The 17,673-nt window shown below is 45.6% G+C and overlaps 1 protein-coding gene across 2 annotated transcripts; it reads right to left on the reverse strand.

The window, feature by feature from the left end:
- Positions 1-1,700: 1,700 nt before the first annotated feature.
- Ubap1l (ubiquitin associated protein 1 like) lies at positions 1,701-17,267 on the reverse strand. 2 transcript variants are annotated; one of them, XM_026384915.2, is made up of 5 exons: positions 17,011-17,267; positions 12,633-13,208; positions 9,070-9,279; positions 2,853-2,954; positions 1,701-2,036 (listed from the first exon to the last, which is right to left on the reverse strand). In XM_026384915.2, the coding sequence occupies exons 1-5, from the start codon at positions 17,128-17,130 to the stop codon at positions 1,902-1,904; spliced, it is 1,143 nt and encodes a 380-aa protein (XP_026240700.1). In that variant the 5' UTR covers positions 17,131-17,267; the 3' UTR covers positions 1,701-1,901. The 2 variants fall into 2 exon arrangements, with proteins under 2 accessions (XP_026240700.1, XP_026240699.1); XM_026384914.2 differs by having other exon boundaries at positions 12,633-13,211.
- Between the last annotated feature and the right edge of the window lie 406 nt (positions 17,268-17,673).

Consider the following 17,673-nt stretch of genomic DNA (forward strand, 5'->3'; position numbering starts at 1 on the left):
TGGCTCATCAACTTAGCTGTAAGTAGCTTCTGGAATGCTGGTTGTATCATCTCATCTCAGAGAGACTAACACAGGGCTGAGCAGGTGCTTAACAATTTCAAAGAGTCACATAACTAGATAATGATCTAGGATGTAGTTCCAGCTTAGATGTGATTTCATTATTCTATCATCTAAAAATTTATTTTGAACTAACAAATTTGCCCATTGCCATTTCATTTTTAATCAAGTAATAGTTTTCTAGGGATGGAAAGGTTTGGAATAGGTGGAAGAAGAATGGGAATAGTGGCATGTGTGAGGGCCTGCCAACTAGTCACCTCTAATCCAGGGGACTTAATAAAGTGATGGACTGAGTCCAGGTTAATCAGAACACAAATAGCTTTGGAGCTAACATTGTATCTTAGAAATTGAACTTTACTGTCTTTTCCAAGTGTAGTTCTCTTTTGGGCAATAGACATATGACCAACTTGGTGCCATCTTTCAGATTTTTTAGTAGTTTTGTATTGCCTGCAAATTATTCAAAACAAGTTTGAAGACCAAAGAATATTTTTAATGTGATTTCAAGTTGGCAGACATTGAGGCTTAGTAGGAAGCATCAAGGGGCTGGACAGCCTTAGGAGACCTGAGTTCTAGTTCTGCAGTGTATACCTGCAGAAGTCCCTGTACACATTCAAACACAGTGTCTCTATGAACTGAGAAATGTGGAAGTTTCCTTCTTTTTTTTTTTTTTTTAACAGACCTCAGCTCCATGCCCAGCCCCATTTGCAGGGTAGAGTGAAGCTGGGAGGTTCGGATTTTGTGGTAATTGCCACAGGTTTTTGCATGGGCCAGCTCGGATAGCAGGGCACCAGCATCTTGGCCTCTGACCTCTGCTTGCCTGAGTCATGGGCCACTATAGCAACTGGCCATCTCAATTCTTGAGGACCTCTAAAGGATAGACCTGGGGTGACTAGAGGCTACTCTGGTACCAACTTCCCCATCCTCAAGGAGGAAAGACTGACATAGGACCCCAGATTGTCAGAGCAGGGGGCATAGAGTGGCTGTTCCAGAGGTTCACAAATACTAGCTGTGGGCCCAGTACATTGTAAAGAATACCCAGGGGGCTTCTTACATAAAACAAAACAAGCTGGGCATGACAGCACACACCGATAGCCCCAGCTACTCAGGAGGCTGGGGCGAGAGGATCACTTGAGTCTACGAGTTCAAGATCAGCCTGGATAACAGAAAGAACTATCTCCAAGAAAAACAGAAACCCGCAAGCAAACAGATTCCTGATGGCTGTCAAGCTATGCCTTTTGAATCAGAATACCTAATGGAAAACAGCTAGGTCTGAAAATTTTTAAATTTTGACCTGGTCAAATCTTTCTACTTTTTCTTGAGAATCTAAGGCTCAAAAACTCCTTGATTCCAGACATCATCAGAACTCAAGGCTTCTAACCCACAGTAAAGATGTTCTTTCCAAACCAAAACCAGGAGCCTACAGGACTCAAAAGAACTGCCACAAGGGTTGGGGGTTGTGGCTCAATGGTAGAGCGCTTGCCTAGCATGCATGAGACACTGGGTTCGATCCTCAGCACCACATAAAAGTAAAATAGAGATATTGTGTCCACCTAAAACTAAAAAAATAAATATTAAAAAAAGAACTGCCATGATTTATTTGTTTTAATTTTCTCAAAGTCAAAGTGATTAATGCACATAGTTTGAAGAATCAAATACAAATATGAAAAACATGATTCCTTGCCCACCCTCTCCCCTCTGCCCCTTCCAGGAGGCAAGGGGGCAATGCTTTCAACTCCCGCCCCTGGCATTGTTTACACAGTGAGAATGCACGGCTTCCTTAATCTTGTTAGGCTTTCATAACAGGCTGGACGGGGTTGCCCAGGCCTTGCAGAATGCCTCAGCGGTCACTGGGCACAGGCCACCAGCTCCTCTAGGGCTTGATCGCGATGGTTGCCATGGACAAGCAGCACCTCCTTGATCCGGTGTGGCTGGAAGCCCATGTCGCTGAACTGCTCCCAGAGGCTCAGGAATTCCCCTGCCTGAGGAGGAGGAGATGGGAGGGGGCTCTGCAAGGCCCACCTACACCCTGGAAGCATCTCCCCAGTACCTTCTGCACCTCATCCCAGAAAGCTGTGGTCCCCCAAACCAGAAGAACCTAATCCTCGGCAGCATCTGCCGTCTTCCTGTACCTCTGTGTGTAGGAAGTGTGATGTGGCTCCCAACTCTTCCTCTACCAGGAAAGAAGTTCTGACCTGGCCACTAGCTCTGCCCGGCCTCACCTCTCCCCTCTCATATGGCCTTGACCCCTGTGCTCAGGTACTGGGGCAGGAAGAAGGGTGCACACTGGCATCAGGTGCGCCAGCACCGCTGAGGTTTCACATAATGCAGCCCTTGCCTGCCCTCCTCTTCTGACCCCTTTCTTCCTCAGCACCTCTGTCCCTCTGGCTGCCTCTATGAACAGGTGCTCTGGCTGGGAGTAGGGTTGGGGGCAAGTAGTATTCATCAAGCACTTAGAATTTTCTGTGAGGCCTGCAGCTGCCTGCATTCTGGGGAGTTCAAGTATCTCTGTGTGGCCCTTGATTCCTGTCTGGGTGTCTGACAAAGAATGGGCATTCACGAATGTCTGTTGTGTTGATTCAGCTAAATAAAACAAAACCCCTGCTTTCTTCGCCTCCAGTTGCCCTCCCCACATCTCAGGATTCTCCCTCTATCTTCTGCTTCATCTCCCTGGGCCAGCTCTTTCTCCCCTGGACCGAGGCTGCAGGCTGTCTCCTGTCCAGCCCACAGGCTGCTCTGGGAACTGGTGTGCCCCATCCCTCCCAGCCCCTGGAGCCCAGGCAGGAGGCTCAGCTGACCTGGCTCTCAGAGAACTGGAACATCTCCATGGCCTCGTCCACCAGGGCCTCCTCGTAGCCCTGCTGCAGAAACCTTTCATGGGCACTGAGGTAGCTGAGAAACTGGTGGGAAGAAGGCAAAGAGGGAAGGATGATAAGAGAGGCAGAGGCAGCAGAAGAGGTGTAGAGGCACCCAGGGCCTCACTAAGGCCTGAGCTCAGAACTAGGCAGACTGGCCAGCCCACCACATCCCATGGGGCCCCAGAGATATCATGGGCTAACAGAAGAGGAACAAAGGACCTGGGGACAGGTGGACAATGGGTCTTCACCTCACTGGCTGTCCCAAGTTGGGGGCTGGAATCCAGGAAAAGGACTTTCAGAGTGGGCTAAGATGTTCACAGAACCTAAGTGGGGACCACGACAGGCCTCAGATGGGCATCTCGCCTGCCACCCCTAGGCAATCCTGCACATGTGCACCACTCACCCCAGCCTGCCCACCCTCCTTGGAGAAGGAGTCTCCTCAGTCACCCTACCCCAGACACATCTCTGCCATCCAGAGCTCCTTGAGGCTTAACAGTCCTGTACCAGAACCAGAGGAGGATCCCACAGGGCTGCACACCTGCTCCAGTCACTCCCTGCCTAAGTCACCAGGGGCTACTTTTACTCTTAGGATAAAGTGCTGCCTCTTTACTAGGGCTCAGTTCCATCCAATATTTTCCAGGCTTCTGCCTGTCTGGCTCCCCCAGCTAAAGCAAGCCTCAGTGCTCTCCTGGGGAAGCTTCTCTGCCACCTCTGTCTTCACTGGGTGCCATCTCTAGTGCGCCCAGACCACCCTGTGCTCCCCGGCACAGCACATACAACTTTGTAATTGCTTCACTTAATCTTCCTTACCCACTCGTTTTTTGCTCCACAGGGAGGGGTTGGGCAGTTCTGTTCACTGGGTCCCCAGCACCAGCATGGCGGCAGAAGGAGCTCAATAAATATATGCTGTGTTTATAAACTGAATTAAGAACTACCCTTCAAGGAACTCACAGCTTAGTGGGGGAGATAAACCAGACACAGGACAACATCAGTGCCAGGCAAATCAAAGCAGGATTTATAGGGAGTAGGTGTCAAACGAAGCCTCCAGACCACAAGAATTATGAATATATGCCGAGAAGGAGCAGGTTGGGTTTCTGCAGAGCGGGGCAGAAAGCGCAGATCATCTAACCTAATGGTTTTCAAACTGTCGTCACTCCTGAGCTGTTTGTCCTAGCATATGAGGCTTCAATAATAAGCTAAGATCAGAGCTGCCTGGAAGAACAGAGGGCAAAGGCCATGGGAGCCCAGAATCCAGCACTCCTGCCAGAAGTTCTGCTTGGAATGTCTAGACCTCGCTCTGAGCACATTTGGAAAATCACACACCCAAGGCTGCCTTTCAAAACTGGGGAAACAGGTCAAGGCAGGGCAGGTGGTTTGCCCAGGGTTCCAGGATAACTTGACCTCTTGTCTGAGAAGGAGATTGGTTGCTAGAGGAGAAGCTTTGAGGTAGCTTAGCAGTGGACAGGAGTTCTGAAGAAAACTTCGCCTTCAGAAGGTGAGAGGGCAAAGGCAAGGGCAGATGGTGGATGCTCCCTTTACCTTTTGGCTTGCCCATAGCAATGATTCTCAGCCTTGGTGCTCATTACAACCACCCTGGGAATTTTGAAAATACTGGTGCCTGGGCCTCACCAGAGGCTCCAGTATATTTGATCTGAGGCGTAACCTGGACACTGGGATGAATTTATAGTTCTCCAGGTGATTTTAATGTGCAGCCAAAGTTAAGAATCACTGGCTGAAGGGACAGTTGACCACCTCCACACCATGCCAGGCTGCATATCTGCAGATCTTCTAAAATTATAGGTTCTTGGGTCTGGTCCAGATAGGTCGGGGCTCTTCAGGACAGGGCCTGGGGGTCTGCACTTTAAAGATTCTGCTGTTTGGTCAGCTTTTGGGTCTATGGGACTCTAGAGGGTACCAAGCTTGCCTGAGGCCCTAGGTTAAATGTCACCTTCAGACCCCAGGATGGGTTTTCCAGAAGTCATTGGTTCCAAACACATACTTATTCCTCCTCTGTCCTATAAATAGGGAAGCACAAAAAAGGGAGCTTGGTGTGTCTGGAGTCCTATAGCAAGTTCTGGGCTTGGACCCTGGACCCTTACACATGCTGCTCAAGCCTGTCCTTTGGGCACATCATATCTGTAAAAGGAAGGAGAGAGGCACAGAGCTTATCTTTTATTTATTTATTTTTTAGTTATAGGTGGGTATAATATCTTTATTTTTTGATTATTATTATATTTTTATGTGGCGCTGAGGTTCAAACGCAGCGTCTCACGCATGCTAGGCAAGAGCTCTACCACTGAGCCACAACCCCAGCCCACAGAGCTTATCCTTTAAAAAAATTTTTTTAAGTTGTCAATGGACCTTTAATTAATATTTATTTATATGAGGTGCTGAGAATTGAACCCAGTGCCTCACACATGCTAGGCAAGCACTCTACCACTAAGCTACAACCCCAGACCACAGAGCTTATCTTTTGAATCTCCTCTTATATTTCCTCTTCCTGACTCTTCTAAGTGTACTATCTCCATCATCTGATGCTCTCCTTCCTTTCAAGGGGAGAAGGATCTGAACCCAACACATTGGGAGGCCAGTGCCCTGTGTTAGCTCTGACTAATCTTCAGAATTCCACAATGATGGGCTGAGACCTCAGCATTATCACAGTGGGCAAAGGGACTGAGGAGGCATGTCAGAGCCCCACTGTGGGCCTGAACCTCATAGCCCTCCTATCCAGCTTCTAAGCCAAGGTCAGCTAAGGGTAGGGGCCACTTTAGATCTGCTCTTAAATCTCAGATAAGACAAGGTTGCTGTCCTAGGAGGTTTTCACATAGAGAATGAAAGAAAAGCACTGTCCAACAAAGATTCCAGAATCAGGACAACCTGACCTCAACACTTCTGTTGCCGTTGACAGGCTATTGAACCCCCTGGTCTCAGTTTGCTCATCTGCAAAATGCCCAGGACAGTAATAGCATAATAACTTTGTAGAACTGAGACCTAACTGAAGACTTTCAGATTAAGGGACCAGTGCAAAGAAAGTATTCAAAATCTGTTAGTAACCTCTCCTCTCTACTCAGTTTAGCTAGCATGGGGGTCACCATGTTGAAAGTGTTCCTCCAGATAGGGCATAGACTTATGAACCCAGGGTAGAGAAAAAGCAGGAGTGGGTTGGGAAGAACACCAGGAGCATTTTCCCACTTTCCCAACCTGGCAGCAGCACATTCTGCTCTGGCTCCTGTTTAAGAATCACTCTCCTGTCACTCCCTCACCCAGGAGCAGGCCTGAGTCTTGAACCTCAGGGACCCACTCACTATTCTGCAGTCATCAGTGATTAAGTAGAAGGTATAGGGGCTGGAGATGTAGCTCAATGGTAGAGTGCTTGCCTAGCATGTGTGAGGCACTGGGTTCAATTCTCAGCGCCACATAAAAATAAATAAACAAAATAAAGGTATTGTGTCCATCTATAACAAACAAATTAAAAAAGAAGAAGAAGAAGAAGAAGGAGAAGTAGGAGGTGAAGGAAGTGGCACATGCCTAAAATCCTAGCAGCTCAGGAGACTGAGGCAGGAGGATAACAGGTTCAAAGCCAGCCTTAGCAACTTCGTGAGGCCTTAAGCAGCTCAGAGAGACCCTGTCTCAAAATAAAATATAAAAAGGGCTGGGGATGTGACTCAGTGGTTAAATACCCCTGGGTTCAATCCCCAGTACCAAAAAAGAAGGAGAAGGAGGAGGAGAAGGAGTTCAAGTCCTCTGGCAGTGGTGGGGTGGAGACAGGAGAAAAAGGAATAAGTGCCAACTGCCCTGTGACCAGTTTTCTAGCCATGAAGAGCCCCAATATTTAGAAAATACAAAGGAGATGCTACAATAGGGGTACAGACAATAGCATTCAATGCCACCTCCTGTCCTCACTCATAATCTTTCTATGATTCCTTTGCCTACTAGGTTATTATCACAGTCTCAGCCCAGTTTTCAAAGTACCCTCAACCTGTCCCTGTCTTATCTCCCACCAGCCCAACTCATGCATCTTCTCCAGCAAGATGGACTGGATCAGATCTCCTGCACACTTCCTTTCTGCCTCTGACTCCTTTGCTCACACTATCCCTATTACTCTTCTCCTTATTTCAAAGCCAGGTCTTATCTACACTTGGAAGTCCTGTTCCATGTGTGGTCCCTTCATGAAGCTTTTCCAACTCACTAGAACCTCCTTGTGGTAGATTGAGAATGACCATAAATTTTGGGGTGTTCTTCCCATCAAGAGGGAGTTTATTTTTCTACCTTTATATCTAGGCTAGTCTATGACATGCTTTGGCCAACAGAATAAGATAGAAGTGACTATGTACAATTCCAGCCCAGGCCTCAGGAGGCCCTGAAGTTTTCACTCTTGGAACCAAGTGAGCTAGCTTGCCGGATGTGTGTGGTCCAGTTGACAATTGACACCAACCTCTGGACTGGGACCAAGCCTATCTTAAGCTATTTAGCCCCAACGAAGTCACAACACTATGGCCACAAGAGAGATCAAGATGAGACCAGCAGGGCTGGGGATGTGGCTCAAGCAGTAGCGCGCTTGCCTGGCATGCGTGCGGCCCGGGTTCGATCCTCAGCACCACATACCAACAAAGATGTTGTGTCCGCCGAGAACTAAAAAATAAATATTAAAAAAAAATTCTCTAAAAAAAAAAAAAAGATGAGACCAGCAGAAGATCACCTAGCTGAGTCCAACTTCAAACTGCCAACCCACAGAATCTCATAAGCAAATTCATGGTTGTTGATTAAGGCACTAAGGTTCAGGCGGTTTGTTGCACAGCAGCAGATGACAGAAATACTCCGCAGCACTTATACATGCCCATTATGCTCCCAGGCATCTTGTAACCAGCAGCTCTTTTTAGGTACTTTGGGGATCCTCACTCCTTTGCAGCTGCTCTCACATTCTTGGCTTCTATTGGGAGTCAAGACCTACTTCCCCAAACTAGAGAAGGTTGAAGTGCTACCCTTTGAGTGCCATCACTGAGTGTCCACAATTCTAGCAATAAGAATACTCTTTGAAAATAGAATCTGGTGGTGGTAAACTCTGATGTACCTTCCAGAGGCCCTTTACTGAAGGACTCATTACCCCAGATGCTGGGAGGGATAGGAGACACCCTCAGGGACTGCCTAAGCTGTTGAGATCCATGTCTCTCATGTCACACCCTTCCCATGAACAATGACTGCCTGAAGTAGGGGTAGAAAGCCTGGTCATATCAGCCTCACTTAGGCAACTCTGAGGGGCCAGAGAGGTTCCAGAGCTGTGGGGTTAGCTGATGCTATTTCTGGTCCTACATTACAGCTCTTCTTCCTCTGCCACTTCTGCTTCTGTCCCCTCCCTTCCATAGCAGCTGGTCCCAAGGACCTCCTTAATAAGCATCCTACATGCCAAACTTCATCTGACTCTGCTTCCTGGGGAACCCAACCCACAGCACTGGTTTTTATGTACCTCGGTTTTTCCTATAGCTCCCAGCTGCATCTGTATACCCAAAAAGTGCACAATAAATACTCTTGGCCAGTCAACATACTTTATATACAACCAAAGATATGAAAAATTGTGCTGTATATGTATAATAAGAATTGTAATGCATTCCACTGTCATTTTTTAAAATCAATTAAAAAATAAATAATAAATACTTTTGGCCAGATGGAAGGATGTGGGTATTGATAAACTATTCATTGAGGAAAGTGGTTAGAGTTGTGTCCTCCAAGCCACTAAGCATATGTAGCTATTTGGATTTAAATTTAATTACAATTTTAGAAAATTTTAAATTAGTTTCTCAATCACACTAGCCACATTGAATATAATGAAGTAGGCTAGTGGCTACTATATTGAACAACACAGATAAAAACATCTCTAATTAGATAAAGTTCTACTGGACTATTCTAAAAAGATTCTTGACTACATGAAGCTCCAGTTCCTGTATTTAGGGCAAGAGCTAGACAGGAGTAGAATACTGAGATTCCCCGAGTAGGTGTGAGGATAACTCCTATGGAGGAGGTAGCATAGGGACTAGAGGTTTTCTCACAACTCCAATAATTAATACCAGGTTGAGGTTCAAAACATATTCAAGATACAAAACCACATGGCCACTCATTGGCTCTAGCTTCACAACTCCTCAGTCCTGGGTCCCTCACTTACCTGGCTCAGGCTCTGTCTCCCTGTCTTCTGTAGAGCCTCAATGGCCCTTCCCAGGGGATATCCCAGGGCAATCACGGGCCCTATGAGGTCCTGCTCCTCCTGGCTCAGTGCAGACAGCAGGTCAGCCGTAGAATCAGGGTGCGATCTGTGGGAGTTGAGAGGCTGGGGTGTTCCCCTCAGGGGTGGCAGGCAGGTGTACGGACTGAGAGACTGAAATACAGAGAGGCTGTCATGTCAGTTACCAAAGGAGGTGACACCTGGCTGGGCTGTACATTTTAAAAGTGCTTTTGTGTATACTTTCTATACCTAGTGTAGGAGTTAGCATGGGGGGTGGGGGGTGGGGTTAGAGCCCTGAAGACCCCAGTTCCCCACTGTCTACTCACTTTATTCGAATGTAAAATGGAGGCAATCTCAAAAGTATCTCACAGGGTTGTAACAAGGCTTAAATAAGACAACATGAGCAAAGGGGCCTGGCATACAGAAACTGTCAGTGAAGGCTAATACTTATTACTTAGAATACCCTGCAAAAGAAATATGATAGGTATCCAGGTGCTATGGTACACTCCTGGAGTCCCAGCTACTCAGGAGACTAAGGCAGGAGGATCATTTGAGCCCAGGAATTTGAAACCAGCCTGGGCAACCTAGTGAAGCCCTATCTCAAGAATAAAGGGAAGGAAAGGAAAGGAATATAATATGTCCACCATGCTATCTCTTTTTACAGATACTGAAGTCAAGGTTCAGAGAAGTTAATGACCCTGATACACAACACACATTTGGTGGTGAAGGCGATCCCCCACTCACTGTCTTGACAGGGTCACAGTGAGAAAAAGTGTTGGCAAAGCCACTCTCCCACTGTCTTGACAGGGTCACAGTGAGGATGAATGCTGGCAAAGCCACGCTGGTTGGTGGGTAACCGAAACCATGAGACCCTTTTTTATGTAATTGGGACTTTGCATTTTCATGCTTATGTTTCTGACAGGAGGCATGAGTATGTTAAATGCCAAACAAATTAAATTTCAGATGGCTAGAACAGAACAGGTAGTTCATGCCTTGGAAGCTGTTCTGCTACCCACCCCTCAGCATATCAAGGACAAAATAAAAGGCTATTCTTCTATCTTAGTACATTGTGGACAAACCTAATAACAGACAACAATCATTCTCTGAAAAACAAACTCTATGAGAACTAGTGCACCTTGACTGAGAAACAAAAGAAACTCTCTGAGAAAGCAGCTCAACCAGTTTTATGAGAATAAATATAGAAATTAATTAAAATAGCTTTATAAGACACAGTTTTAAAATAATGTTAAAAATATTATTTTATTTAGATTCCTAAGTTTAGAAATTATTAAGTCTTTAGTTATATAGGTTTCTGATATGCTTTAAGGATGATTCATAATCTTTAGGACATTTTAAATATAAGATTTAAAGGGACTTTTTTAGATGGGAATTTTAGATTAAAAATAAAGTGCAGGTGTACTTTAGGTTAATGATTAATTAAGAAACTTAGAGTCTGGATACGTAGTTTGGCATTAGTTAATAAGGAAATAACATATCTTGGGAAAAATAGTAAATCCTGGGAAAATCTGAAGGATGTAAATTGGTGACATGTTTTATTGATGATTCTGTACTTTGATGATTGTATGGCTGGGGGTCATATCCTGGAAGAATGTAGATCGGTGTGCTCTCAATCATGGTTAAGGAAATGTCATGTCTTGGCAAAGTTTTAAGTTATATAATCAATGACGTATTGTGAATCTATAATGATGAGAAAAATTGTAATAAAAAGGGGACCCAGAGAAAGCAGCTTTGGCTCTCTCTCTGAAGATTGCTCAAAGGGAACGACTCCTGTCTCATCATTTCGCCGACGCCACTCCTCCTTCGGGACTCCCTGGACCCCGCCGGGGCTGGCCCCCGGCAATTTGGGAGTTGAACCCTACTCAGAGGTTCTTTACCTCATGGGCAGGAAAAGACCTTCCTAGCCAGACTCTCCTTCTTGAGTTCATCTGGGCTGGGGTCTGGCAGGGTGTATAGTAGGGTAGGAACTGGGCACACCAACCCCTCAGTTGTGCTTGAGAGACTCACACAAATGCTGGACTAAGGAAGGTGACTTGAAGGCATTTCAGCTGGTTTGCCAGCACCCCTTCTCCACATAGTAGAACTCCTCTGCTAGCCCTGAACACAGCACCCTAGTTCTATCTCCCAAGGAAAGACCAGCTGCTACTCTAGCTCCTGGGGCCAAGTATACGTGGGGTGTAGGAATTCCCCACCCATCTGTCCCCTTCTTCTTGGGTTTCCCTAACATGACCCCACTCTAGGGACTACTGTTTACCTCAAGGGTGGAGATCCACATTTTAGGAGAAGAGTCTACTCTTGTCTTTGTTTCCTCATCAACAGAATATCTACCCCATCCTCCCTACATGGCTGTTCTAGACTAATCTGGCCAGGGAAGAGACATCCTGACATCAGCTCTGATCCTTGAGCATGGTCTGTCCCACTTACAGAGCCTTTTCCCCTTTACTATTTGCTCTAAACAACTGTGGTAAGGGTTGCTGGTCCGTTTTTTTAGGTAGAGAAGGGTGGCTCAGAGTGGTTCAATAACTTTCCTAAGGTCACACACCAGTGAGTGGGAGATTTCTGTCTTTGGGATTTAATTTCACTTGGCTTCATTCTGCAGTATCTCCTGGCTTGACTGGCAGAAAGCTGTGCTCAAATGGTACTCTCTGCTACCAATTCTTGACCTAACTCATCTGCTCTCTGGATCTAGGCTTTGTGGAGTCTGATAACTTAAAACAATTTGGAGAGGACTTCTTAAAGAAAAAGAACATTTAATGAAGAACATGAAATTGGGTATAAGGCCTTGGAAGGGACAGAGTAAAGGTTCCAAGGATGAAGCTTCTTTGGCCTCACCATAAATTTGCCTCTCCTCCAGGTTCTGCCCAGCTCACTATTTCGGCCTGAAGCCTTACCATCCTTCAGAAGCCCTCTGTCTCTCAACACCTTATCCTACTATACAGGGCTTGGCCTTGTCCACACCCCGTTGACCAACTCTCTATGTCCTGTGGTTTGGATCTTATCTCTCCCAACCCAGTGTTTGCCAGGAAGTTACTACAGTGACTATCCCTTGATTGAGCCTCCAGCTTACCCAGACTACAGTAAAATTCATCCATGGGAGGCCTTAGAATTATGTCTCCTTCATTAAGGCAATTCAACATTCATTAAAAACCCTCTATGGGTCAAATCTGCTGCTAGATGCCCTGGAAACAAAAATGAATGCCATCTGATCCCTGCCTTAAAAGAACTCATTCCACCCAAGGAAACAGACAGGTACCAGTAAATACAATCATCATGAAATGTGCCCCAATAGAGGCAAAGCAGACAGAGCAGGGAAACAGAATGGGTTCCGCTAAGCAGAGAATATTCTAGGTAAATGGCCAAAAGGGCCGCACACCGGGGCCAGATGGGAACAGGTAAAGCTAAGAAGGAAGGAGCACCGGGAGGAAGGAGCTGAGATTGCAGAGGTGAGGCTGGCCAGCTGAGGCCCTGGTGGAGCAGGCAGTCCTTACCGCAACAGTGGGCTTGTGGCTCCGCAGTGGGGGCATGGAGCCAGCTGTCGAGGGCCGTGGGGGCAGCGCGGGGGCTTTGGGGGGCTGGGGTACAGAGACATTGGGGAGCTGGGGTACAGGCCCGGGTGGCGGTGAGGGGCACAGGCTCAGCGCCCGGTGACCGCGAAAGCGGTGCAGGAGCGCGCGGGGACAGGCAGCCAACCTGCTCTCAGAGAGCCGCCGCCGCGCCCCAGCCAGCTCGGACCTTACGCTGCGCAGCACATCCAGGGAGCGCAGGCCATGGCTGGAGCCAGGGCGCCCTGGAGAACTGGGCTGCGGGCTGCTGGAGTCCAGCTCTTCCTCGCTGGCAGAGAAGCCTTCTTCCTCATTCTCCTCTTCCTCTAGCGGCTCCTGGGGTCCATCCTCCTCGTCTCTGGCTGTGCCAGGCGCAAATGCCAGCTCACTTTCGGGACTGACCAGCAAGAGCCAGGCCGGAGGGGCTGACACAGTCCTCAGATCATTGCACTGGTATGAGCAGGGTCCTCGGATGGCAGCCTCCACCCAGAAGAGAGTGTTCCTTTCCAGGCTGAAGTCATGCTGCTGAGAGAAGGTTTTGTGAGGTCCAGATGGGGCAAACAAGGACCTTGGGAGGCGCCCTAATGGCTGGCGGCCTGGGGACCCTGATGAGCCAAAGACTTACCAGGTCTGGACAGCTTCTGATTCGGAGTCCTGGGCATCCTACACAGCCCACTCCCACCAATAGTTTTAGCTAACACTGGGGCAAATGGATACCGGTAACAGTTTATTGGCAAGCTCTGGCATGAAGAGCAGAATGAGAAATGATTGAATAGAATGAAATGCAATATCTAAAACCCTTTGCCATTCAGTAAGTCATTGCTAACTATGTTAAAAATCTCTCAAATAACTGGGTGCAATGGGTCATGCTTGTAATCCTAGCTACTTGGGAGACTAAAGCAAGGGGTTCCAAAGTTTGAGGTCAGGTTTAACAATGTAGCAAGACCCCATCTCAAAAGAAAAATAAAACAGGCTGGGGATATAGCTCAGTGGTAGAGCACTCTTGGGTTCAATCTCTAGTTCAGAAAAAAAAAAAATCCAATAAAACTTGTTCTTCACAAAGAAGTGTTCACCAGAGCCCAGCAGTTTGCCACTGAACAGTCAGCCTTGGAGGCCTATTCATCAGACAAACCTCCCTATGGAGCAGTTAATATCTGCCCTTTACCCACTTTGCTCTCATCCAGGGATACTCTGGGGTCCAGGAAATATATAATCTAACCTTTGTTGAATTTAACTAGTAGGTCAGGTGTCATTCCTTGTTCCAGATTATGAAAATGAGGCTCATAATTTTTTTTTTGTACTGGGGATTGAATGCAGGGGTGCTTTAACCCTGAACTATATTCTCAACCCTATTTACTTTTTATATTGAGACAGAGTCTCCCTAAATTTCTTAGGACCTTGCTAAATTGCTGAGAGGCTGGCCTTGAACTTTGGATCCTCCTATCTCAGGTTCCCAAGTGACTGGGATTATAGGCATGTGCCAGTACACACAGCAAGACTTAATTTTTTTTATTTGCTATGGACAGATAGATGATAGATGTGGACAGATAGATGGGTGTTGAACTTGTGTTTCTGTCTACCTGACTGTAGTGCTCACCCCACTGACTATTAGGCCACCTACGAAAGCAATCTGGAATCTATATAATTATTCTAACTTTGATTCAATTTATAACTGAATTAAAAAATGAGAGTATTCCTATTTCTTACCTTTCTTTTCTGAAGTTGTAGACTGATAGCACCACATAAAAATAAATAAATAAAGACATGCTAAGGATTAAACCCAGTGCTTCACGTGTGCTAGGCAGACACTCTGCCACTGAGCTACAGCCTTAGCCTTGTTTCTTACCTTTAAAGTTAAGAATAGAAAACAAAACTCCATTAAAAATTGTATGCCTGCACGTATAGCTCAGTAGTAGAGCACTTACCTAGCTTGCCCAAGGCCTTGGGTTTGATCACTAGCACTGAAAAAATTGGCTAAATAACTTTAAAGGGGCAATTTTAGTGCTCTCCCATGGCCAATTGAGGAAGAGATAGGCTAGGGGAAGTAGTGTTTGAGGGAGGAAGGGGCAGATGGGCAGAAAGACACAGATATTGGACAGAACACAGGCACTGCCTCTCTCACTGACATGACCCTGCCTTGAGGAGAGAAGTCTGACTCAGCAGCTCCAATGTGACTCCCTGATTGAGGTCAGGGACCAGGTTTTATTCCTTTCTCTGAATCTTTAAGGCCCGGGCAGGCCAGGCACAGAGTGGATATTTATAGGCATGTGCAGAATAAATGGTTAGAAAAAAGAGATTTGAGCAAAAACAGGTAGGTTATAAAAGACAGAGGAAGGAAAAAGGCAATTTCATAATTGAGGCATACTTGGAGAAAAAAAGACTAAGAGATAAAGAGACAGTCAGTGGGACTTACAGGGATAAAAGACCCAATAAAATACCAAAATTTTTTTATTCTGAAATGTCACACTATGATTCTAAATTTGATATGAAAGACAAATAAAAATAGCTATAAAACTCTGGTAACAAAAATATAAATAAGGAGAACTGAGACCTGGCTTTACCAGTTCTTGATAATTAAACTATGGCACTATCCCAAACAGATTGAAGGTACATAATAGAAAATCCAGACATAAATCATAATATATATGGGGCTTTAAAAAGTAATAAAGATGTATGAAATATGATATGTCAAGAGCTTTGTAATGTTTTGAACAACCAATAAAAAAAATATATATATATATATAAAATAAAAAATAAATAAAAAGTAATAAAGGAGGAAAAGGAGAGATAGTAATAAATTGTGTTAGCTAGCTGGAAAAAATAAAGTTGGATTCATTCTCACTCTTAAGATGAATTCCAAAAAGGATTCAAATATATGATATGACACGAGAAAGTACTAGGAGAAACAGAAGAGAAATCCTTTATAATTTCAGGTGGTCAAAACCATAAAAGGAAAGATAATTCTAAATGACTACTACTATAACCACTATATACCACACACATACAGAAGGGAAAGGGCTTCCAGAGAGGGAAGCTTCAGAACAACTTCTTCTCAGTGTGGTTAGAGCTGAGCAGGAGGGAAAAATTGTGATAATCTACCTCCATTGCAAGGTTGGTAAAGTAAATTCCTGTTCTCAACAACACAAAGAGAAGACAGATAGCACTGACTGCTAGGGAAGAGCCAGAGCACCTGCTACACAGAGCAGCATGCATCCCATAGACACTGTGCTCTGGGCTTTATAACCACTGAGCCACACCCCAGCTCTTTTTATTTTTTATTTTGAGACAGTCTTGCTAAGTTGCTGAGGCTGGCTTTGAACTTGCAATTCTCCTGCCTCAGCCTTCTAAGCTGTTGGGATAATAGGCATGTGGCACCACTTCCAGCTGTAAACCTTGATTCTGATGAGCCTGTGATTCCTGGGTCTACAGAGGAAGCAAGTTCACACTGGGTCTTCTCCTGTGCCTCGAGGTCACTCAACCTCTTTACCTGATTTTCCCCAGGACTGCGCTCTATGCTCCTGAATTCCCTGCAACAACCCTTTGCCCCAGTTTTTGCCTTCCCCAACTGGTATCTTATATCTCATTCCAAGTTCTACTCTTAGCTAATATGAAATTACCTGGAGTCAGGACCTGGATTTTCATATTATCACTACTAATAACTATGAATAAATATCCCCCTTCTCTAAATTTCAGGTTTCTCATGTGTAAAATGAGTGAGAGCCAAACCAGACCTTCAAACTTTTCTATAAACACTCCTGCAGATAGTAGAGAGTGAGCACCAAGTCTGTGAGCCCAGGCCTCAGGGGATCCAGGCTAGCTCCACAGCTCTTTGATACCACCATATACCCTGGGAATGTGCACTTAGCAAGGTGTAATCTAGGGATGTGAACCAGGGGCATGAGGTCCTTCTAGGCCACCTCCAGGTGTGGGTCTATGGAATAGCACTCCCTTCTAATTCCTTCTAACATGGCCCAGGTAACTGTCTGCATTTTAAGAGGATAACAGAGAATAAGTCTTTACCCAAAAGAGTGATTTTAATGGTGGAATTTTAGACATGGCCGCAAGTTGGTAGAGAAGGGGAACTGGAGCACCATTGCAGTAACTGCCCCTCACTTCACATAAGCAGCCTCTCTGTATCCTCAGCTTAAAACAAGACCCACTGAACAACCCTCATCACCTAGCCACCAACTTTCTTTATGAAACTTTCCACCCCCCCTCTATTGGATTAATTTCAAGCTTCCCAGACTATTCAAAAGCAGGTCAAGCTGCCCTTTCTCAGGCCTCAGACCCAGGGACAAGAAGCTAGAGAGACAGGCACACTTACCACAGAACCCAGCAGAAGCTCCCTGCAGGCAGGGATACTGAACTCTGGTGCAGGGAGAGGCTCTGTGCTGATCACAAAACCCTTGGGTACCTTGAAGGGGACACCATCGAGGGCACTCATTCTGTCAGGAGTGTGGAGATGGCTCAGCAGTGTTCGGCAGGCTGCCTGGGGTCAGAAAGAAAGAATGTAGAGTCCTGGGGACCAGGCTCAGACCACCAGTCTCCTGCACAGTTGCTTAGCTGGGCAACACACAACTGGAAAAGAACAGGTGAACTGGCCAGAGCTGCTTAAGGGAGGATATAAATAAAAACAAGAACATTTTCACATGCCAGGAATTGACTATTTCATGTCTAAGTCATGCTTTATATCATTGTCTGTAAGACCAGCTCTAAAACATTTCATCAATAGAGTTGCCATTCCAAAGTTTAAGGAAGAAATTACACCAAATTACACAAACTCTTGCAAGAAGAAGAAAATAAAGAATACTTCCTAATTCATTATAATTGAATATAATCTTTATGCCAACTTGACAAGAAAATTAGATGGCACTCTCTCATGAACCAAGATGCAAAAATCTTAACAAAAATAATTATGGAAAGAATCATACAACAATGTCAAGCTGAATTTATTCCTGAAATGACAGATTGGTTTAACATTCCAAAA

Source organism: Urocitellus parryii, chromosome 6 (assembly GCF_045843805.1).
Source record: "Urocitellus parryii isolate mUroPar1 chromosome 6, mUroPar1.hap1, whole genome shotgun sequence".
Classification (NCBI taxonomy): Eukaryota; Metazoa; Chordata; class Mammalia; order Rodentia; family Sciuridae; genus Urocitellus; species Urocitellus parryii.

Bases quoted from the DNA above. Each gene is read 5' to 3' on its own strand.
- Ubap1l (XM_026384914.2), bottom strand. From the start codon at position 17,130: ATGAGTGCCCTCGATGGTGTCCCCTTCAAGGTACCCAAGGGTTTTGTG. The intron at 13,212-17,010 runs GTAAGTGTGCCT...ACCTTCTCTCAG, and splicing joins AGCTTCTGCTGGGTTCTGTG to CAGCATGACTTCAGCCTGGA. The intron at 9,280-12,632 runs GTAAGGACTGCC...TCTGTATTTCAG, and splicing joins GCCACAAGCCCACTGTTGCG to TCTCTCAGTCCGTACACCTG.